A 17400-nucleotide genomic window follows, 5' to 3' on the forward strand; every position below is an offset into this window, starting at 1 on the left:
TAGTAGACCTGGTATTAGCAACATTAGATCTTTGAGTTAAGTACCTTCTTTGTTATAACCCACTGCACCTTTGTTCTATAGAGATGTAACTTTAGCACTTTAAGGAGATGCAGATTAAAGAAAAACACTTCAGGGGAAACAAAATTAACATTCATTAAGGAAGAGAGCCAAAAAATGTTAACAAGCCTCTTGGCCAGAAGATAATGTAAATCACCTGAGACCTTTTGTATACAAAAAGATATACAGAAAGAGTCTGGGCTGCTAACGCTACATAATTTTGTATTACCCATTGATCCCTCTGTATAATCAAAAGTATAAAAGGCATTGAAGGACAATAGAAGGAGAGCAAGTTGCTGGACTGGTTTCCCCCATGTCTCCTCTTTACTCTAATTTCAGGCTGAATTCCCATCTGGGACGTGGAGGCTCACTATGTCTACTTACTTGTCCCGGCTTTTAAGATTCGTAAGAGAGCCCAAGGCGGGGCACTCTCCGATATTCAAACAGGCGCAAGCTCCTTGTCTGGAACTTTATTGGTTTTCCACGTAACCCAAGTTAATCAGCCTCTTCTCTCCACTTAATTTTCTTACTCCACTATTTCTTCCTAATCTAATCTTATATTAATAAATAAAAAAAGTTTTCTTCGCCGACTCCGTCCACCCTTCGAATTCCCTGGATCCACCGGGGCTGGATCCCGGCAGAAGTGACAAATGATTCAAGAGATTAGATATGTTAGACAGAGTACCTGAAGATCTATGGATGGAGGTTCATGACATTGTACAGCAGGCAGGGATCAAGACCATCCCCAAGGAAAAGAAATGCAAAAAGGCAAAATGGTTGTCTGAGGAGGCCTGACAAATTGCTGTGAATAGAAGAGAAGTGAAAAGCAGAGTAGAAAAAGAAAGATATACCCATTTGAATGCAGAGTTCTAAAGAATAGCAAGGAGAGATAAGAAAGCCTTCCTCAGTGATCAATGCAAAGAAATAGAGGTAAACAATAGAATAGGAAAGACTAGAGATCTCTTCAAGAAAATTAGAGATACCAAGGGAACATTTCAGGCAAAGATGGGCACAAAAAAGGACAGCAATGGTATGGACCTGACAGAAGCAGAAGATATTAAGAGGAGGTGGCAAGAATATACAGATGAACTGTACAAAGAAAGATCTTCATGACCCAGATAATCACGATGGTGTGATCACTCACCTAGAGCCAGACATCCTGGAATGTGAAGTCAAGTGGGCCTTAGGAAACATCACTACAAACAAAGCTAGTGGAGGTGATGGAATTCCAGTTGAGCTATTTCAGATCTTAAGACGACGCTGTGAAAGTGCTCCACTCAATATGCCAACAAATTTGGAAAATGCAGCAGTGGCCACAGGGCTGGAAAAGGTCAGTTTCCATTCCATCCCAAAGAAAGGTAATGCCAAAGAATGCTCAAACTACCACACAATTGCACTCATCTCACATGCTAGCAAAGTGATGCTCAAAATTCTCCAAGCCAGGCTTCAACAGTACGTGAACTGTGAGCTTCCAGATGTCACACTGGATTTAGAAAAGGCAGAGGAATCAGATATCAAGTTCTAACATTCGTTGTATCATGAAAAAAGCAAACGAGTTTCAGAAAAACAACTACTTTTGCTTTATTGACTATGCCAAAGCCTTTGACTGTGTGGATCACAATAAAATGTGGAAAATTCTTAAAGAGATGGGAATATACGACTACCTGACCTGCCTCTTGAGAAATCTGTATGCAGGTCAGGAAGCAACATTTAGAACTGGACATGGAACAATAGACTGTTTCCAAATCAGGAAAGGAGTACATCAAGGCTGTATAATGTCACCCTGCTTATTTTACTTATAGGCAGAGTACATCATGAGAAATGCTGGGCTGGATGAAGCACAAGCTGGAGTCAAGGTAGCCAGGAAAAATATCAATAAATCTCAGATATGCAGATGATAACACCTTTATGGCAGAAAGCAAAGAAGAACTAAAGAGCCTCTTGATGAAAGTGAAAGAAGAGAGTGGAAAAAGTTGGCTTAAAGCTCAACATTCAGAAAACTAAGATCGTGGCATCTGGTCCCATCACTTCATGGCAAATAGATGGAGAAACAGTGGAAACAGAGACAGACTTTATTTTTGGTGGCATTGAAACATGTATACTATCATGTAAGAAATGAATGGCCAGTCTATGTCCGATTCAGGATACAGCATGCTTGGGGCTGGTGCACAGGGATGACCCATAGAGATGTAATGGGGAGGGAAGTGGGAGGGGGGTTCATGTTTGGGAACACATGTACACCCGTGGTGGATTCATGTCAATGTATGGCAAAACCAATACAGTATTGTAAAGTAAAATAAAGTAAAAATCAAAATTTAAAAAAATAGAATAAAAATTAAAAGCAGTGGAAGCACTGAGGAAAAAAAAAAAATCACTGCAGGTGGTGGCTGCAGCCATGAATTAAGACACCTGCTCCTTGGAAGAAAAGTTATGACCAACCTAGACAGCATATTCAATAGCAGAGACATTAATCTGCTGATAAATGTCCATCTAGTCAAAGCTATGTTTTTTCCAGTAGTCATGCATTGATGTGAGGTTGGATTATAAAGAAAGCTGAGCACCAAAGAATTGATGCTTTTTTTCTTTCTTTTTAATTTAAATTTATTTATTTTAATTGGAGGCTAATTGCTTTATAATATTGTATTGATTTTGCCATACATCAATATAAATCTGCCATCAGTGTACACGTGTTCCCCATCCAGAATCCCCCTCCCACCTCCCTCCCCGTACCATCCCTCTGGGTCATCCCAGTGCACCAGCCCCAAGCATCCTGTATCTTGCATTGAACCTGGACTGGCGATTCATTTCTTATATGATATTATACATGTTTTGAACTGTGGTGTTGGAGAGTCCCTTGGACTGCAAGGAGATCCAACCAGTCCATCCTAAAGGAAATCAGCCCTAACTATGCATTGGAAAGACTGATGCTGAAGCTGAAACTCCAATGCTTTGGCCAACTGATTCAAAGAACTGACTCACTGGAAAAGACCCAGATGCTGGGAAAGATTGAAGGTAGGATGAGAAGGGGACAACAGATGGAACGATGGTTGGATGGCATCACCGACTCAATGGGCATGAGTTCAAGTAAACTCTGGGAGTTGATGATGGACAGAGAGGCCTGGCGTGGTGCAGTCCATAGGGTTGAAAGGACATGCCTGAGCGACTGACCTGAACTGAACTGAACTGATACAGGGGCTATACATGGTCACAAAAAGTTTGACACGACTCAGTGCCTTTCACTTTCACACATTGTGTTTCACATTTGTCTGCTATTTCTGTTATATTTTTTTTGTTAGTCATTTGACTTTACAATTGCTTTAAGAGCTGATTATTATTATTATTTTTTGTACAGGACGGTACATGTTTCTTCTACTCTTTATCAGATAAATTAGAAGATGGTGAACTGAGGTTTCAGCATAATGAAAGAATCAGTACTAATCTTAAATGTCTTCTTTATCTCACCATATTTGTCCTTAATGCCCATGGTTGTTTATGTACTCTCTACTTTGTTCCACTGAATTTTTTCTGAAGTCTATCAATTCTACATTAATTCAATTTATATAGCATTCTATTATCACAATTCAATCATCAACATAAATGTTGGAAACTCACCTCACATTTTGACGTACAGCATGATCCAGAAGCACACTGTACTGGGCCTTTCAGTTTACATGTATTATAATCACAGCAATTCTTAAACTGACATTCCTAAAATTTCATAAGAAGAAATACCATTTTAGTTCCACCACTTAATAGTTCTTGTTTCTCAGCTTCTACTTAGCACTCTATTGTGTTCAACTTTTCAACTATATAATATACTTATGTTTAGTGAAACTTTATTATTTTACTATTTCTGGAATTCTCAAAGGCACATGCAACTATAAAAACTAAGTCAATAATATCTAAAAGAAAGTTGATCATTTGCATTCAATATTTAAAATATGTGGTAATTAATTAATCAGTTGGAATTATAACATGGAAATTATAATTAATTTGGATATAACTTGGACATAAATATAACATGAAAATGGAAATGTAACATTTGAATTTCTAAGAGAAAACTTTTCCCGGCCCTCTTTTTAGTGACTTGTTTACTAAAATTTCCTTTTATGAATAAAGCTAAAGAAAAGTTAGGCTATATATATATAACAAAAATATATTTAATATAGGAGTCATGTGCCACATTTTACTATAATGGAAATACATTGAAAAAAGGATATTTTGACATATATATTTTTACAAGGTAAATGGCAGTCAACTATTATTCAAATTAGATGATAATTTAAATAATGTTAACCAAATATTTTTCAAGTAAATGCATTGCATTTATATAATTTGTATATTCTTTAATATTTTTATATTCTTAAGAATTTCTAAAATTAAATATCTTCCATTTACTAAAAAATCAAGTTTTAAAGATTTTGTCCTTAATAAGATTCTTCTTCATTTAAAATTTTTTAAATGTTTCCAATTTTTCTTATGTTTATGTGAGTGGATATATATTTGTAAATATTCCCATCATAGAAATAAAATAGAAAATATGGAGTAAACTCTGAAGTTGTGATCATATCCTGCAGTTTCCTCAGGGTCTCACTGGGTATCTTATCCTTAAAAAATGAATTAGAGCGTATAACTTTTCTCTGTATTCTATTTCAGTGTTTAATGTTCCAAAGTTCAATATCATTACATGAGTGTATCTGCATGTATATATTCTTTCATGCAAAGGAAATAAGGATGCATGACCAAACAACGTTTGTCAAAACTAATTAGGAGCAATCACTTTAATTTATAACAAGGTAACTTGCAAATGGTGCCTTATTCTTATTATTAGTTCTCTGATTGCTAGTGTGTTTGAAAATGATTTTGCATTTTGTAAAATTTGGTTTATGAATAATCATTCCTTCTCACAATTTTCACCATTTTGCATAAGGATTTTTGTTTATTCATTTTCCTTTTTCCCCATCTAAATAGGAGTGGCTTTTTAAAAAATATATAAATTTATTTATTTTAATTGGAGGTTAATTACTTTACAATATTGTATTGGTTTTGGCATACATCAACATGAATCCGCCACAGGTATACATGTGTTCCCCATCCTGAACCCCCCTCCCTCCTCCCTCCCTGTACCATCCCTCTGGGTCATCTCAGTGCACCAGCCCCAAGCATCCAGTATCATGCATCGAACCTGGACTGGCGATTTGTTTCATATATGATATTATACATGTTTCAATGCCATTTTCTCAAATCATCCCACCCTCTCCCTCTCCCACAGGGTCCAAAAGACTGTTCTATACATCTGTGTCTCTTTTGCTGTCTTGCATATAGGGTTATCGTTACCATCTTTCTAAATTACATATATATGTGTTAGTATACTGTATTGGTGTTTTTCTTTCTGGCTTACTTCACTCTGTATAGTAGGCAACAGTTTCATCCACCTCATTAGAACTGATTCAAATACATTCTTTTTAATGCTGAGTAATACTTCATTGTGTATATGTACCACAGCTTTCCTATCCATTCATCTGCTGATGGACATCTAGGTTGCTTCCATGAGTGGCTTTTAAAAAATCTCTGATTACCCTTTTTTTCCTCTCTATGTTAATAACTTTTCCTTGAAGTTTATTATTTGTCTTATTAATGGTGTCTGTCCTTTCTTGTAACTTGCAACTTTCTTCTTCCTTTATGACTATTGCATTTTATATCTCATCACCAAGCCCTCCAACATGCCAAGACTATCAAATATTATCAATATTTTACTGATATTTTGTTGTTTTTTAAAACTTACAGATTTTTTTCTAGAAATATACCCCTCCATATTTTGTGGGATATTTACTCTAGTATTTATTACTCATCAATGTATTTGTGAATACGGGAATAAATAAATGCACATACCTGCACGTGTGTGTGTCAGTGCAAAAACAGAGCTTACACTTGTATAAAGTGGGGGATACTTATGAAGATATAGGTGCCAATGCCATTCTCCCAAAATCTACCTGGGACACATCTGAGTTGAACAAGCTGGATTTATTAATAGTTTCTGCAAAGGAAAACAAATGCCATGGGGAACTGCATATACCTCCATGAGAGTATGTAGTTAGAGGATTGAGGCTTAGCTAATTTGGGGAGGGTTTAAAGAGACTGGACTTTGCAAGACTAGATGCTGTCAGAAACCAGGAGTTCATCTATGATTGGGTATTTTAATAATTCTTATCTAGAAGAAGAAAGGGGCTTCCCAGGGGGCACAGTGGTAAAGAATTTTTCTGTCAAATGCAGGAGACACAGGTTTGATCCTTGGGTCAGGAAGATCCCCTGGAGTAGGAAATGGCAACCCATTCCAGTATCCTTGCCTGAGAAATTTCATGGACAGAGGAGCCTGGCAGGCTACAGTCCATGCGGTCACAAAAAGTCAGACACGACTGAGGGAATGGGCACACACAAACACAAGAATAAAGACAGTATTAATGCCAGGGTTGAAACTGGTAAAGAAGCAAGAATTACTCATTGGCCAGGAAAAGGGGGTGTTTGGTTACTATTATAACTTGGAAAATTTTCAGGTTTTACCCTTCTCAGAAATAAAGTGGAGGGCCTTGCTTAAAGAGTGGCTTTACTCTTTTTCCTTCATCCATTTTGATTACAGATGTTGATCTTGTATAAAATCATTCATTTTCAACAGGGGAACACTGCAGCCTGTCTGTGAGCATCAGGCCAGCTCCTAGCAACATGGAGGCTCAGCTGATAATAGTTCAGATTCTGCATTTTCAGGGCTTGTTTCTCCCTTCCTAGTAGGGAATGCATTGAATTGATAACTCTTATGACATTAACTATTTTCACCCTGGAAATTAAATGTTATATATCTATATAATTTTTTTCATATTTAGAAAATTATATCAGTTGATAGACATAAATGCTGACATATAAGTAGATACAGATGTATAGATGTCAACTTTCATTTCTTAAGCCAATGGCCCAATATCACAGTGAGCTGAATTTAATAGCCTCGTAGAATGTTTTGATATTTTGTAAGGCAAAATTGGAGAAGACAATGGCATCCCACTCCAGTACTCTTGCCTGGAAAATCCCATGGATGGAGGAGCCTGGTAGGCTGTGGTCCCTGGGATCGCTAGGAGTCGGACACGACTGAGTGACTTCACTTTCACTTTTCACTCTCATGCATTGGAGAAGGACATGGCAACCCACTCCAGCGTTCTTGCCTGGAGAATCCCAGGGACTGGGGAGCCTGGTGGGCTGCTGTCTATGGGGTCGCACAGAATCAGAAACGACTGAAGGGACTTAGCAGCAGCAGCAGCAGCAAAGCAAAATTACCCCAAAATGAACTCATTTTCTAAAATGTTCCTTTGTAGTTGTCATTCATATGCAAAATCTAAGAGAAAACAAATAATAGACATAACAAAACTGAAACATACAGCTAGGGGTGGTTGTTTAGTCACTAAGTCCTATCCAACTCTTTTGTTACCCCATGGACTGTCAGCCCTCTAGGTTTCTCTGTCCTTGGGATTTCCCAGGCAAGAGTATTGAAATGGGTTGCCATTTTCTTCTCCAGGGGATCTTCCCAACCCAGGGATCAAAGTCACCTCTCCTGCATTGGCAGGCAGATTCTTTACCACTGAGCCACCAGGGAAGCCCACAGCTAGTGGTTACCAGGTAGAAAAGGGAAGAGAGGTAAGGGTAAGATAAATAAACAACAAGGATATATTATATAGCACAGAGAAATATAGCCATTATTTTAAAATAACTTTAATGGAGTAGTCTATGAAAATGTTTAAAACATCAAAAGTCCCTTTTGTATTCTTCCCTAGTTCTCTTTAAGAAAAACTTTGGAATAAACCTTCCAAGTAACACTGTTCCTAATGGGATATTTCAAATGTATCAAAGAGTCACTCCTCACCCACTTGCACACATCCTATGTTATTATAATGAGAATTACATTATCCATGCATTCACTCAATCAACATGTTTGTTGAGCCTGGAATATATATCAGATACTATTCTGTGTGCTGGTGATGCAGCAATAATCAAGCCATGAACCATCTATTCCCTTTAATGTTATTTTGTTGGCATTCTTTTCCCATTATCACCTTGTGTATATGTGTGTATGTATATTTAATTTCCTATGGCCATTGCTCCAAAATATTAAAATAGATTCATGCACTTGTTTAACTTATATTTCTAGATTAAATTTTGGAATTGCTTTTGCAGAAGGGTAGTTCAATTCAGGTTAAAAGGGGTGTGTTGATTGGGATTTAATAAAGATTAAATTGAATGCAATTTGACTTTAAAAGAAACAGTTATCTATTTATTGCAATTTCTGTGTGTCTTTCAGTTTTGTTAAATCACTTAGACTTTCAATGTACTAGAAAGAGCTCATTAACTTTACACCAATTTGTTACATAGTTTGTTTTTTTTTAAGAGTGTAGTAAACACGTCTTTGTTATTTCATTCTCTAATTATTTATTGACTTTTAAAAACTAAAGACTATTACTTTTTGTCTCAGGTATTCCACTATTGTACCCTAACAGCAATAACACTTTTTTATTATCAAATATAATGGATCTGCTTCTAATGAGTCACTATTATATATTAAATTTATTGTAAATTACTGCTAGAAAGTTTCTTAAACCTGATACTAAATTTTATTCTGAAGTACATTTTTGAAGAAGGAGTATTTAGTGTTAAAGATTCTTCCTCAATTAGTTGTGATATGTTTTTATTTCTTTGTTTAGTATAATAATCACATGGATAAATTTAGTTTGTGTTCTTCCAAATAAACCTCAACTGGGTAGACTTTTCTTTTGATTATGTATGCAAGTCGTGTCCGACTCTGTGACCCCATGGATTCTAGCCTACCAGGCTCCTTTGTCCATGGGGATTCTCTAGGCAAGAATACTGGTGTGGGTTGCCATGCCCTCCTCCAGGGGATCTTCCCAACCCAGGGATCGAACCCAGGTCTCCCACACTGCAGGCAGATTCTTTACCATGAATTTATTTGTCAATATTTATCATAGAAAACTCGCATCTATGTTTGTTACACTAGGCTATAGTGTGTTTGTGTGTGTGACTTCGTAATACTGAATTTTTCTTTACTATTAAAATTAGTCAAAAATTTTATGTTTATTATCTGCCAACTAGCTCAAACTATAAGCTCTCCAAATGCAGTTGGCAGATCTTGGGAGATCTTTAAAATATGTTTAATGGTGTCTATAAGGCCAACAAATTCTTAATAATAATTAGACTTTGTCTTTTATATTGTGTTGATATTTGCATTGATCAGGTAAAAGCAATTTCATATGAAACTGCTGGAGGTCTAGTTTAAATCAAAGCTTTTGGTCATTGTATCATTCACCATCATGTACTCAACAGCTTCATTTAAGGAGGTCTTTGGTAAAGAAGTAAAAAACTACTAAATTTGCTGAATTTTAACCTTTGAACATTCTTCTAATATTGTGTGACAAATGGAGAGCATTCATAAGCGCCTTTTTTTTTTTTTCAGTTTAACACTGACACAGTTTTATATATATAGCTCATTAGAAGGGATTCAGTGATCTGGAATACACATGTACACATATATATTCATATATGATTGTAGTGTTGGAGCAGATATTGTTCCTGGCTTAACCAGCATCCAATACCCTCTTCTTACTGCCAAACAGAACCTGACTTTGTTCAACACTATATGCACATCCACACCTCCCCCATTCAGTTTATGCATAATCACAATATATTCTCCATTACTATAGATTCTCAAGGAAAACACTTTTATGATTTTTTGCATTACAGATTGACTAGTCACATTTACCATAGAAAGCATTTTTACTTGCGAGAACAACTGATGGACAAACCAGTTTTTCAGTCTTGGGTATTTGGCAGACATTTTCTTTCTTTCTTTCTTTCTTTTTTTTTAGATTTTTGAATTTTGAGTTCTTTTTTTTTTTATTGAAGGCTAATTACTTTACAATATTGTATTCGTTTTGGCAGATATTTTCTTAAAAGTGAATGAAATATGCCTGTTACTCCAAGGAAAACAACTGAATTTGAATCTTTCAAGTGAAAATTAGAATTTTGGAAAATTTTACCATCCACAGAGGCTTCATTTTTCATTACTTTTCTGATGATATTAGTGATGATATTAATGAATTAAGGTTGTAGTCTTTTATAATGAAAAGTGTCAATATTTAGAAACTGCATAATTCAGTGAAACAGCATTAGAAATTAGAAAGTTATATGCATGCAAAAGGTACACTTGAAGTGTGATATAGATCAGTGAGTTTTAGCATAATAGGATATAAATGATCCACTAATTTTGGTTTTACAATTAACAATGCAACTATTAGAAATTTTCACTTTTCAAGTTTGGTGTGCTGCTGCTAACTCGCTTCAGTCGTGTCTGACTCTGTGCAACCCTATAGACGGCAGCCCACCAGCCTCCCCCGTCCCTGGGGTTCTCCAGGCAAGAACACTGGAGTGGGTTGCCATTTCCTTCTCCAGTGCATAAAAGTGAAAAGTGAAAGTGAAGTTGCTTAGTCGTGTCCGACTCCTAGCGACCCCATGGACTGCAGCCTACCAGGCTCCTCCATCCATGGGATTTGCCAGGCAAAAGGACTGGATTGAGTTGCCATTGCCCTCTCCGATCAAAAGTAGAATATATACAATTTTCTGAAAAGCTAGTAAAATCCCCTTCTATTTTATAACTCTATATTTGTTTGAATTTATACACATTGGGATTGCATCTAGAGATGATAAATTTGAAGAGAAATCACAATCTCATCAATATCAATTCCTCCAATCTTACAATAAGGATTCTTTTTGAATTTGTTAAATATTTCCATGATTCTTCCTAGCAATGCTTTGCAGTTTTTTTTATTCCATGGTCCTGTACATATTTTACTGGACACATTCTTAAACATTTCGTTTGTTAGTTCTGTTGTAAATGGTGTCTTAAAACTTCTTTTTCTGATTTATTGCTGATATAAAGAAGTCTCTTTATTTTTGTGAACTATGTAAACAATGACCTTGATACATGCACTTATATAGACAAATTATAATTTATTTCTGGATTATTTCAGGTCTTAATTTTACACAATCAAATTATTAGGAATGAAGTTACACTTCCAATTGTTAAATATTTTCCTGCTTTGCTTTGCTGGCTGGTGCATCACATTCAAAATCAAGTATAAAAGATAATAGGGGCCTCATGCCTCATTATGGACTTCAGGGAGAAAGACCATCATGTATATGATGTTAATGATAAGATTTTATAGACACCTTCCCTTATAATGCAGTAAGTTCCCTTTTAATAGACGATTATTATCTCTCCACTGAGATAATCACTCTTTAAAATTCCTTAAATAAACCAATACAGTCTGTAATGTGTGTGCTAGTGCATGTGTGTGCAGGTTTCATTGCATTCAGTTTATAACTTTTACTGAGAATTCTGTGATCATAATTAGCCTCCAATTAAAATAAATAAATTTATATTAAAACATAAAAGTGAAAGGTAAAAAAAAGAAATATGAGCATACATAAATCCATCCTTGAAATAGTCTCATTAGATATTGTATCAAGGTTTTGTGCGTGCGTGTGTGTGTGTGTGTGTGTGTGTGTGTGTGTGTGTTTAGTTCTGTCCTACTGTTTTCCACCCCATGGACTGTAACATAACAGGCTCCCCTGTCCATGGGATTCCTCAGGCAATAATACAGGAGTAGCTTGCCATTTCCTACTCTAGGGAATCTTCTGGACACAGAGATAGAAGCTCCATGTCTTGCAACTCCTGCATTGGCAGGCAGATTCTTTACTACTGTGCCAGGGAAGCCCTTTAATTAAGGTTCTTTTATCCTTAAAAATGAATTACAGCACATAGCTTTGTTCTATACTCTAGGTAATGTTGCACAAAATCAGTATAATTTCTTAATTTTTAAATTTTACCAGTAAAGACAACTGGTATGAACTTTTCTAAGTTTTAAAATTATGCACATTATTTCCTTAAAATATATTATGCTATTCACATATTTATTTCTACTCATGTTGTTCTTTGTTCAGTTCAGTTACTCAGTTACTCAGTTACTCAGTCATGTCCAACTCCTTCGAGTTGAACTGCAGCATGTCCAACTCCTTGGACTGCAGCACACCAGGCTTCCCTATCCATCACCAATTCCGGGAGCTTGTTCAAACTCATATCCGTCAAGTCAGTGATGCCATCCAACCATCTCATCCTCTGTTGTCCCCTTCTCCTCTTGCCTTCAATTTTTCCCAGCATCAGGATATTTTTAATGAGTCAGTTCTTCACATCAGGTGGTCAAAGTATTGGAGCTTCAGCTTCAATATCAGTCCTTCTGATGAATATTCAGGACTGACTTCCCTTAGGATGGACTGGTTTTATCTCCTTGCAGTCCAAGGGACTCTCAAGAGTCTTCCTCAACACCACAGTTTAAAAGCAGCAAGTCTTCTGTGCCCAGCTTTCTTTATGGTCCAACACTCACATCCATACCTGACTACTGGAAAAACCATAGCTTTGACTAGTCAGACCTTTGTTGGCAAAGTAATGTCTCTGCTTTTTAATATGCTGTCTAGGTTGGTCTGAAGAAGGAAATGGCAACCCACTCCAGTATTCTTGCCTGGAAAATCCCATAGATGGAGGAACCTGGTAGGCTTCAGTTCATGGGGTCGCAAAGAGTCGAACACGACTTCACTTTCTTTTTCTAGACTATTGTCACAGAGGGAAATGGCAACCCACTCCAGTATTCTTGCCTAGAGAATCCCGTGGACAGAGGAGCCTGGTGGCCTGCTGTCCATAGGGTCACACAAGGTTACACAAAGTTGCTGCAGCAGCAGCAGCTTGGTTGGTCATAGCTTTTCTTCCAAGAAGCAAGCATCTTTGAATTTCATGGCTGCAGTCACCATCTGCAATGATTTTGGAGTCCACAAAAATAAAGTCAGTCACTGTTTCCCCATCAATTTTTCATGAAATGATGGGACCAGAGCCCTTGATCTTCATTTTGTGAATGTTGAGTTTTAAGTCAGCTTTTTCACTCTCCTCTTTCACTTTCATCAAGAGGTTCTTTAGTTTCTCTTTGCTTTCTGCCATAAGGGTGGTGTCATCTGCATATCCAGGATTATTGATATTTCTCCCGGAAATCTTGATTCCAACCTATGCTTCATCCATCCTGACATTTCACATGATATACTCTGCATATAAGTTAAATGAGCAGGGTAACAATACACAGCCTTGACATACTTCTTTCCCAATTTGGAACCAGTTCATTGTTCCATGTCCAGTTCTATCTGTTGCTTCTTGACCTGCATACAGATTTCTCAGGAGGCAGGTAAGGTGGTCTGGTATTCCCATCTCTTGAAGACTGTTCCACAGTTTGTTGTGAACCACACAGTCAAATGCTTTAGCATAGTCAATGAAGACACTTATCTGGAATTCTCTTGATTTTTCTATGGATGTTGGCAGTTCGGTCTCTGCTTCCTCTGCCTTTTCTAAATCCAGGTTGAACATGTGGAAGTTATCTGTTCATAGACTGTTGAAGCCTAGGCTGGAGAATTTTGAGCATTACTTTGTTAGTGTTTGAGATCAGTGCAATTGTAAATGCTGTTCATTTGTTTTTTCCTTGTTGTTAAATCAATGGTTTTGATGCCACACAGTGTTGTCTCATCTTTAAGTACTGTTATCCCTGATTTGTTTCTTTACTAATGCTAGTAGAGTCTCACCCATTTTATTTATTTATAACAAGAACTTGCACTTGGGTGTAGGATGCTTGGATACAGAAGCTATATTGACCATGAAGGTGTTTTGGGTCTTCTGATGTCAGCCCTGTTAGATCTGCTAACTAATCCTTTTGCAATGGTCTTGGTGTTCATTACATTCCATTGTAATCTGATTCAAATTACTTTCTACTTTGCCTATTGATTTCTTCATCCAGAATACATTCTGCTTGCTAATTTCTATTCTGGTAATTCCAGGTGTTTATATTTATCCTTTCCTATTCTTGTAGCTGTTACTCCACATATTGGGGAACCCAGGTGAGTATCTGTCACCTTCTCATTGTCACCTCAATGTGTCACAGAAGAACTAGCAACATGACCACAGGTTAGGCTAAGGAATCTACTGGATCTACTCTAAGATGGATTTTACCAAAGATGCCAGGTACCACTTGGATTCTCTACATGCCCATGCTACCCATGATGGTGTTTTGGGTCCTCTTTGTAAGCCTCTGGAGTAAAGATGCTCTGTTCATCATCCTATAATGATCTGGGTCTTCCCCAGTGAACAGCTACAGCAAACAGCTGGAGGTCACTATGGGGGGGGGAAATCACTGAGGAAACTGCTGCTTTATATCCTTACTGGGGCTACTGTAGGATCTCAACCTCAACTTCAACAATGAGCTCTGGCTCTGAAACTGGCTTGGTTGCATAAATTAGCAAGGAATTGTGAATTTCCATTAGAAATTTTTGACAACAGCCCTTTGTTCCCCTCTTGTTAGCTTTCAGCTACATACATCAAGGACTCTCATCATTGACCACCCAGATCTCTCTTAACCACAGCTGCTTGGCCTCAGCTATTTTGGAATTCAGCAATCCCTAGTGACACTGAATGCCCAAGTCCATAATGGTACTTCCAACCATCAATCCTAGTCTATAGAAGAAAGCTACCACTGAGATTTTCAGCAATGTTGCAATCTCCTTGGAAATGCATTTCTTCATTGCTTTAGTGAAAGGGGTGCACTCTGGGCCACTCAAATAATTAGGCGCTAGTTTTTGTATTAAAATATGGCCACTACTTAACTTTTGACTCTTCCTGTATTACTCCATTAAGGCAGTTCTGACATAACAACCTCATTTATTATAGCCCAGATTGTTTCCCATCTTCAAGGCTCCACCCAACAGCAAATCAAGGCTGGCCCTAGGTTATCTTGGATGAAAGAATGCTCGTGTTCACTCAGTCATGTCCAACCCTTTGCAGTCACATGGACTGTAGCCCACCAGGCTCCTCTGTCCATGACGTTTTCCAGGCAAGAACACTGCAGTGGGTTACCATTCGCTTCTCCACGGGATCCTCCCAACCAAGGGATCGAACTTGCTTCTCTTGCACCTCCTGCATTACAGGAAGATTCTTGACCAATGAGCCACCTGGGAAGTCCCCTAGTATGAAAGTTGCTCAGTCGTGTCCGACTCTTTGTGACCCCATGGACTGTATAGTCCATGGAACTCTCCAGACCAGAATACTGGAGTGGATAGCCTTTCCCTTCTCCAGGAGATCTTCCCAACCCAGGGGTCGAACCCAGGTCTCCTTCATTGCAGGCAATGAAGATTCTTTACCAGCTGAGCAACAAGGGAAGTCCCCTACCAAGGCATTAAATCCTAGTTCACTAGACAACATCCCCCTATCAATACCTTCAGTTCAGTTCAGTTCAGTTCAGTTCAGTTCAGTCGCTCAGTCATGTCTGACTCTTTGCGACACCATGAATCCCAGCACGCTAGGCCTCCCTGTCCATCACCAACTCCCGGAGTTCATTCAGACTCACGTCCACCGAGTCAGTGATGCCATCCAGCCATCTCATCCTCGTCGTCCCTTTCTCCTCCTGCCCGCAATCCCTCTGGGCTTATATTTCAGTATCTTGGGGCCAACATCCTTGATATCTCCCCCTGGCATGTTCTCCATGTTCTTGCCCATATGTATTAGCAAATTCTACAATTCATAGAAATAATCTCTTTATTCCAATATTCACTTGGGCTGCATTTAGACTTGACACTAACTGGTAGTCTGGTACCAACAAGGAAAGGCAGAGACAGATCTTGAGAAGAATAGGCATCCTCATGTAAGTCTCTGTGGTCCACACGCAATGTGATGCTCAGCTCCACCAGGAGGCGGGCAGTAACTTCACAGCCCAGGGGCTTCTGAGGAATCTGGAGGTTTAAGTTTCTCAAGTGCATCTATTCAAATGTGCCAAGTCCAGAAATGAGTACATGAGTACCTATTACTATGTGGCCAGCATGAAATACACTTTCAGAATCATATCTATATATCATTTTTCCTATTATCTTTGGCTTCGCTGGGTCTTCATTGCTGCACGTGGGCTTTCTCTAGTTGTGGCACACAGGCTTCTCATGTGGCGGCACCTAATGTGGCGGCATCTCTTGTTGCAGAGCTCAGGCTCTAGAGTCTTCGGGCTTTGGTGGTTGGGGCTACCGGGCTCTAGAGCACAGGCTCAGTAGTTGTGGTTCACAGGCTTAGTTGCCCTGTGGCATGTGGATTCTTTCTGAACCAGTGATGGAAACTCTTTTGCATTGGCAAGGGGATTCTTCACCACTGAGCCACCAGGGAAGCTCCAGAATCCTGAGTATCTGCTTCCCAGGACAATTTCTGATTCAGCTAATGTGCTTTGAGTTTCCCCAGAAAGAGACTCTGAAACAAGGATTGTTGTGGTGGTGGTTTAGTCGCTAAATTGTGTTCAACTCTTTTGCGACTGTAGCCCACCAGGCTCCTCCGTCCATGGGATTTCCCAGGCAAGCCTATCGGAGTGGGTTGCCACTTCCTTCTCCAGGGGATCTTTCCAACTCAGGGATCAAACGCACATCTTCTGTATTGGCAGGCAGATTCTTACCACTGAGCAACCTGGAAAGCCTGCAATAAGGATGTATATTAGTAATTTATTTGGAAAGTGTATTATTTCCCTACTGATGCTGTTACAAATGACCACAAACTTAGTGGTCAAACTTAAAATTATACAAGCTAATTTTCTCATACTTTCTATAGGTCAGAATTTCAGATAGGTAAACTAGGTCAGGTTATTTGCTTACAGTCTCACAAGTGTAAAACCACAATTTGGAGAAAAAGCATCCTGTTGCTTTGGCAGCCATTGGCCAAGGACTAGTCATTTCTCCAAGAAAATACCAACATTTCTTCTTATTCTTCCATGTGTCTTCCTCCAGCAGTAGCAGTTTGAGTCCCTCTCACTTTCCAAGGCTTTTTGAGCCCCTTTCTGTAACAGCTCTCTGATTTCACCTGGAGAATATTTTGTTTTTGAGGGCTCATATGTTTAGACTTGGCCCATGCAGATAATCCAGAATAATACCCCTTCTTTAAGGCCCATAAGCTTAATTACTTCTGCAAATTACCTTCTGCCATGTAATATGCACACCCACAAATTCCAGGGATTTGAGAGCAGATGTATTTGAAGGTCCATTCTGTTTAAACCAAAGAACTGGCATGGGATATTAGGGAAGGGAAGCAAGCCAACACATGCAAATTTGTGAGCTGGTTATGGCTCCTGTAAGATAAAGCTAAATCTCACAAGTATCATTCCATTGTGTCTATATACCACA

The 17400-nt window shown here is 38.3% G+C and overlaps 1 protein-coding gene across 1 annotated transcript in view; it reads right to left on the reverse strand.

Moving 5' to 3' along the window:
• ADAM18 (ADAM metallopeptidase domain 18) overlaps positions 1–17400 on the reverse strand; it is a 141761-nt gene that overhangs the window by 58858 nt on the left and 65503 nt on the right. Inside the window, exon 13 of the mRNA XM_018041761.1 lies at positions 3670–3765. Within this exon, the coding sequence (XP_017897250.1) occupies positions 3670–3765 (96 nt within the window). The remainder of the gene's footprint in view (positions 1–3669; positions 3766–17400) is intronic.

This window comes from Capra hircus, chromosome 27, assembly GCF_001704415.2.
Source record: "Capra hircus breed San Clemente chromosome 27, ASM170441v1, whole genome shotgun sequence".
NCBI lineage: Eukaryota > Metazoa > Chordata > Mammalia > Artiodactyla > Bovidae > Capra > Capra hircus.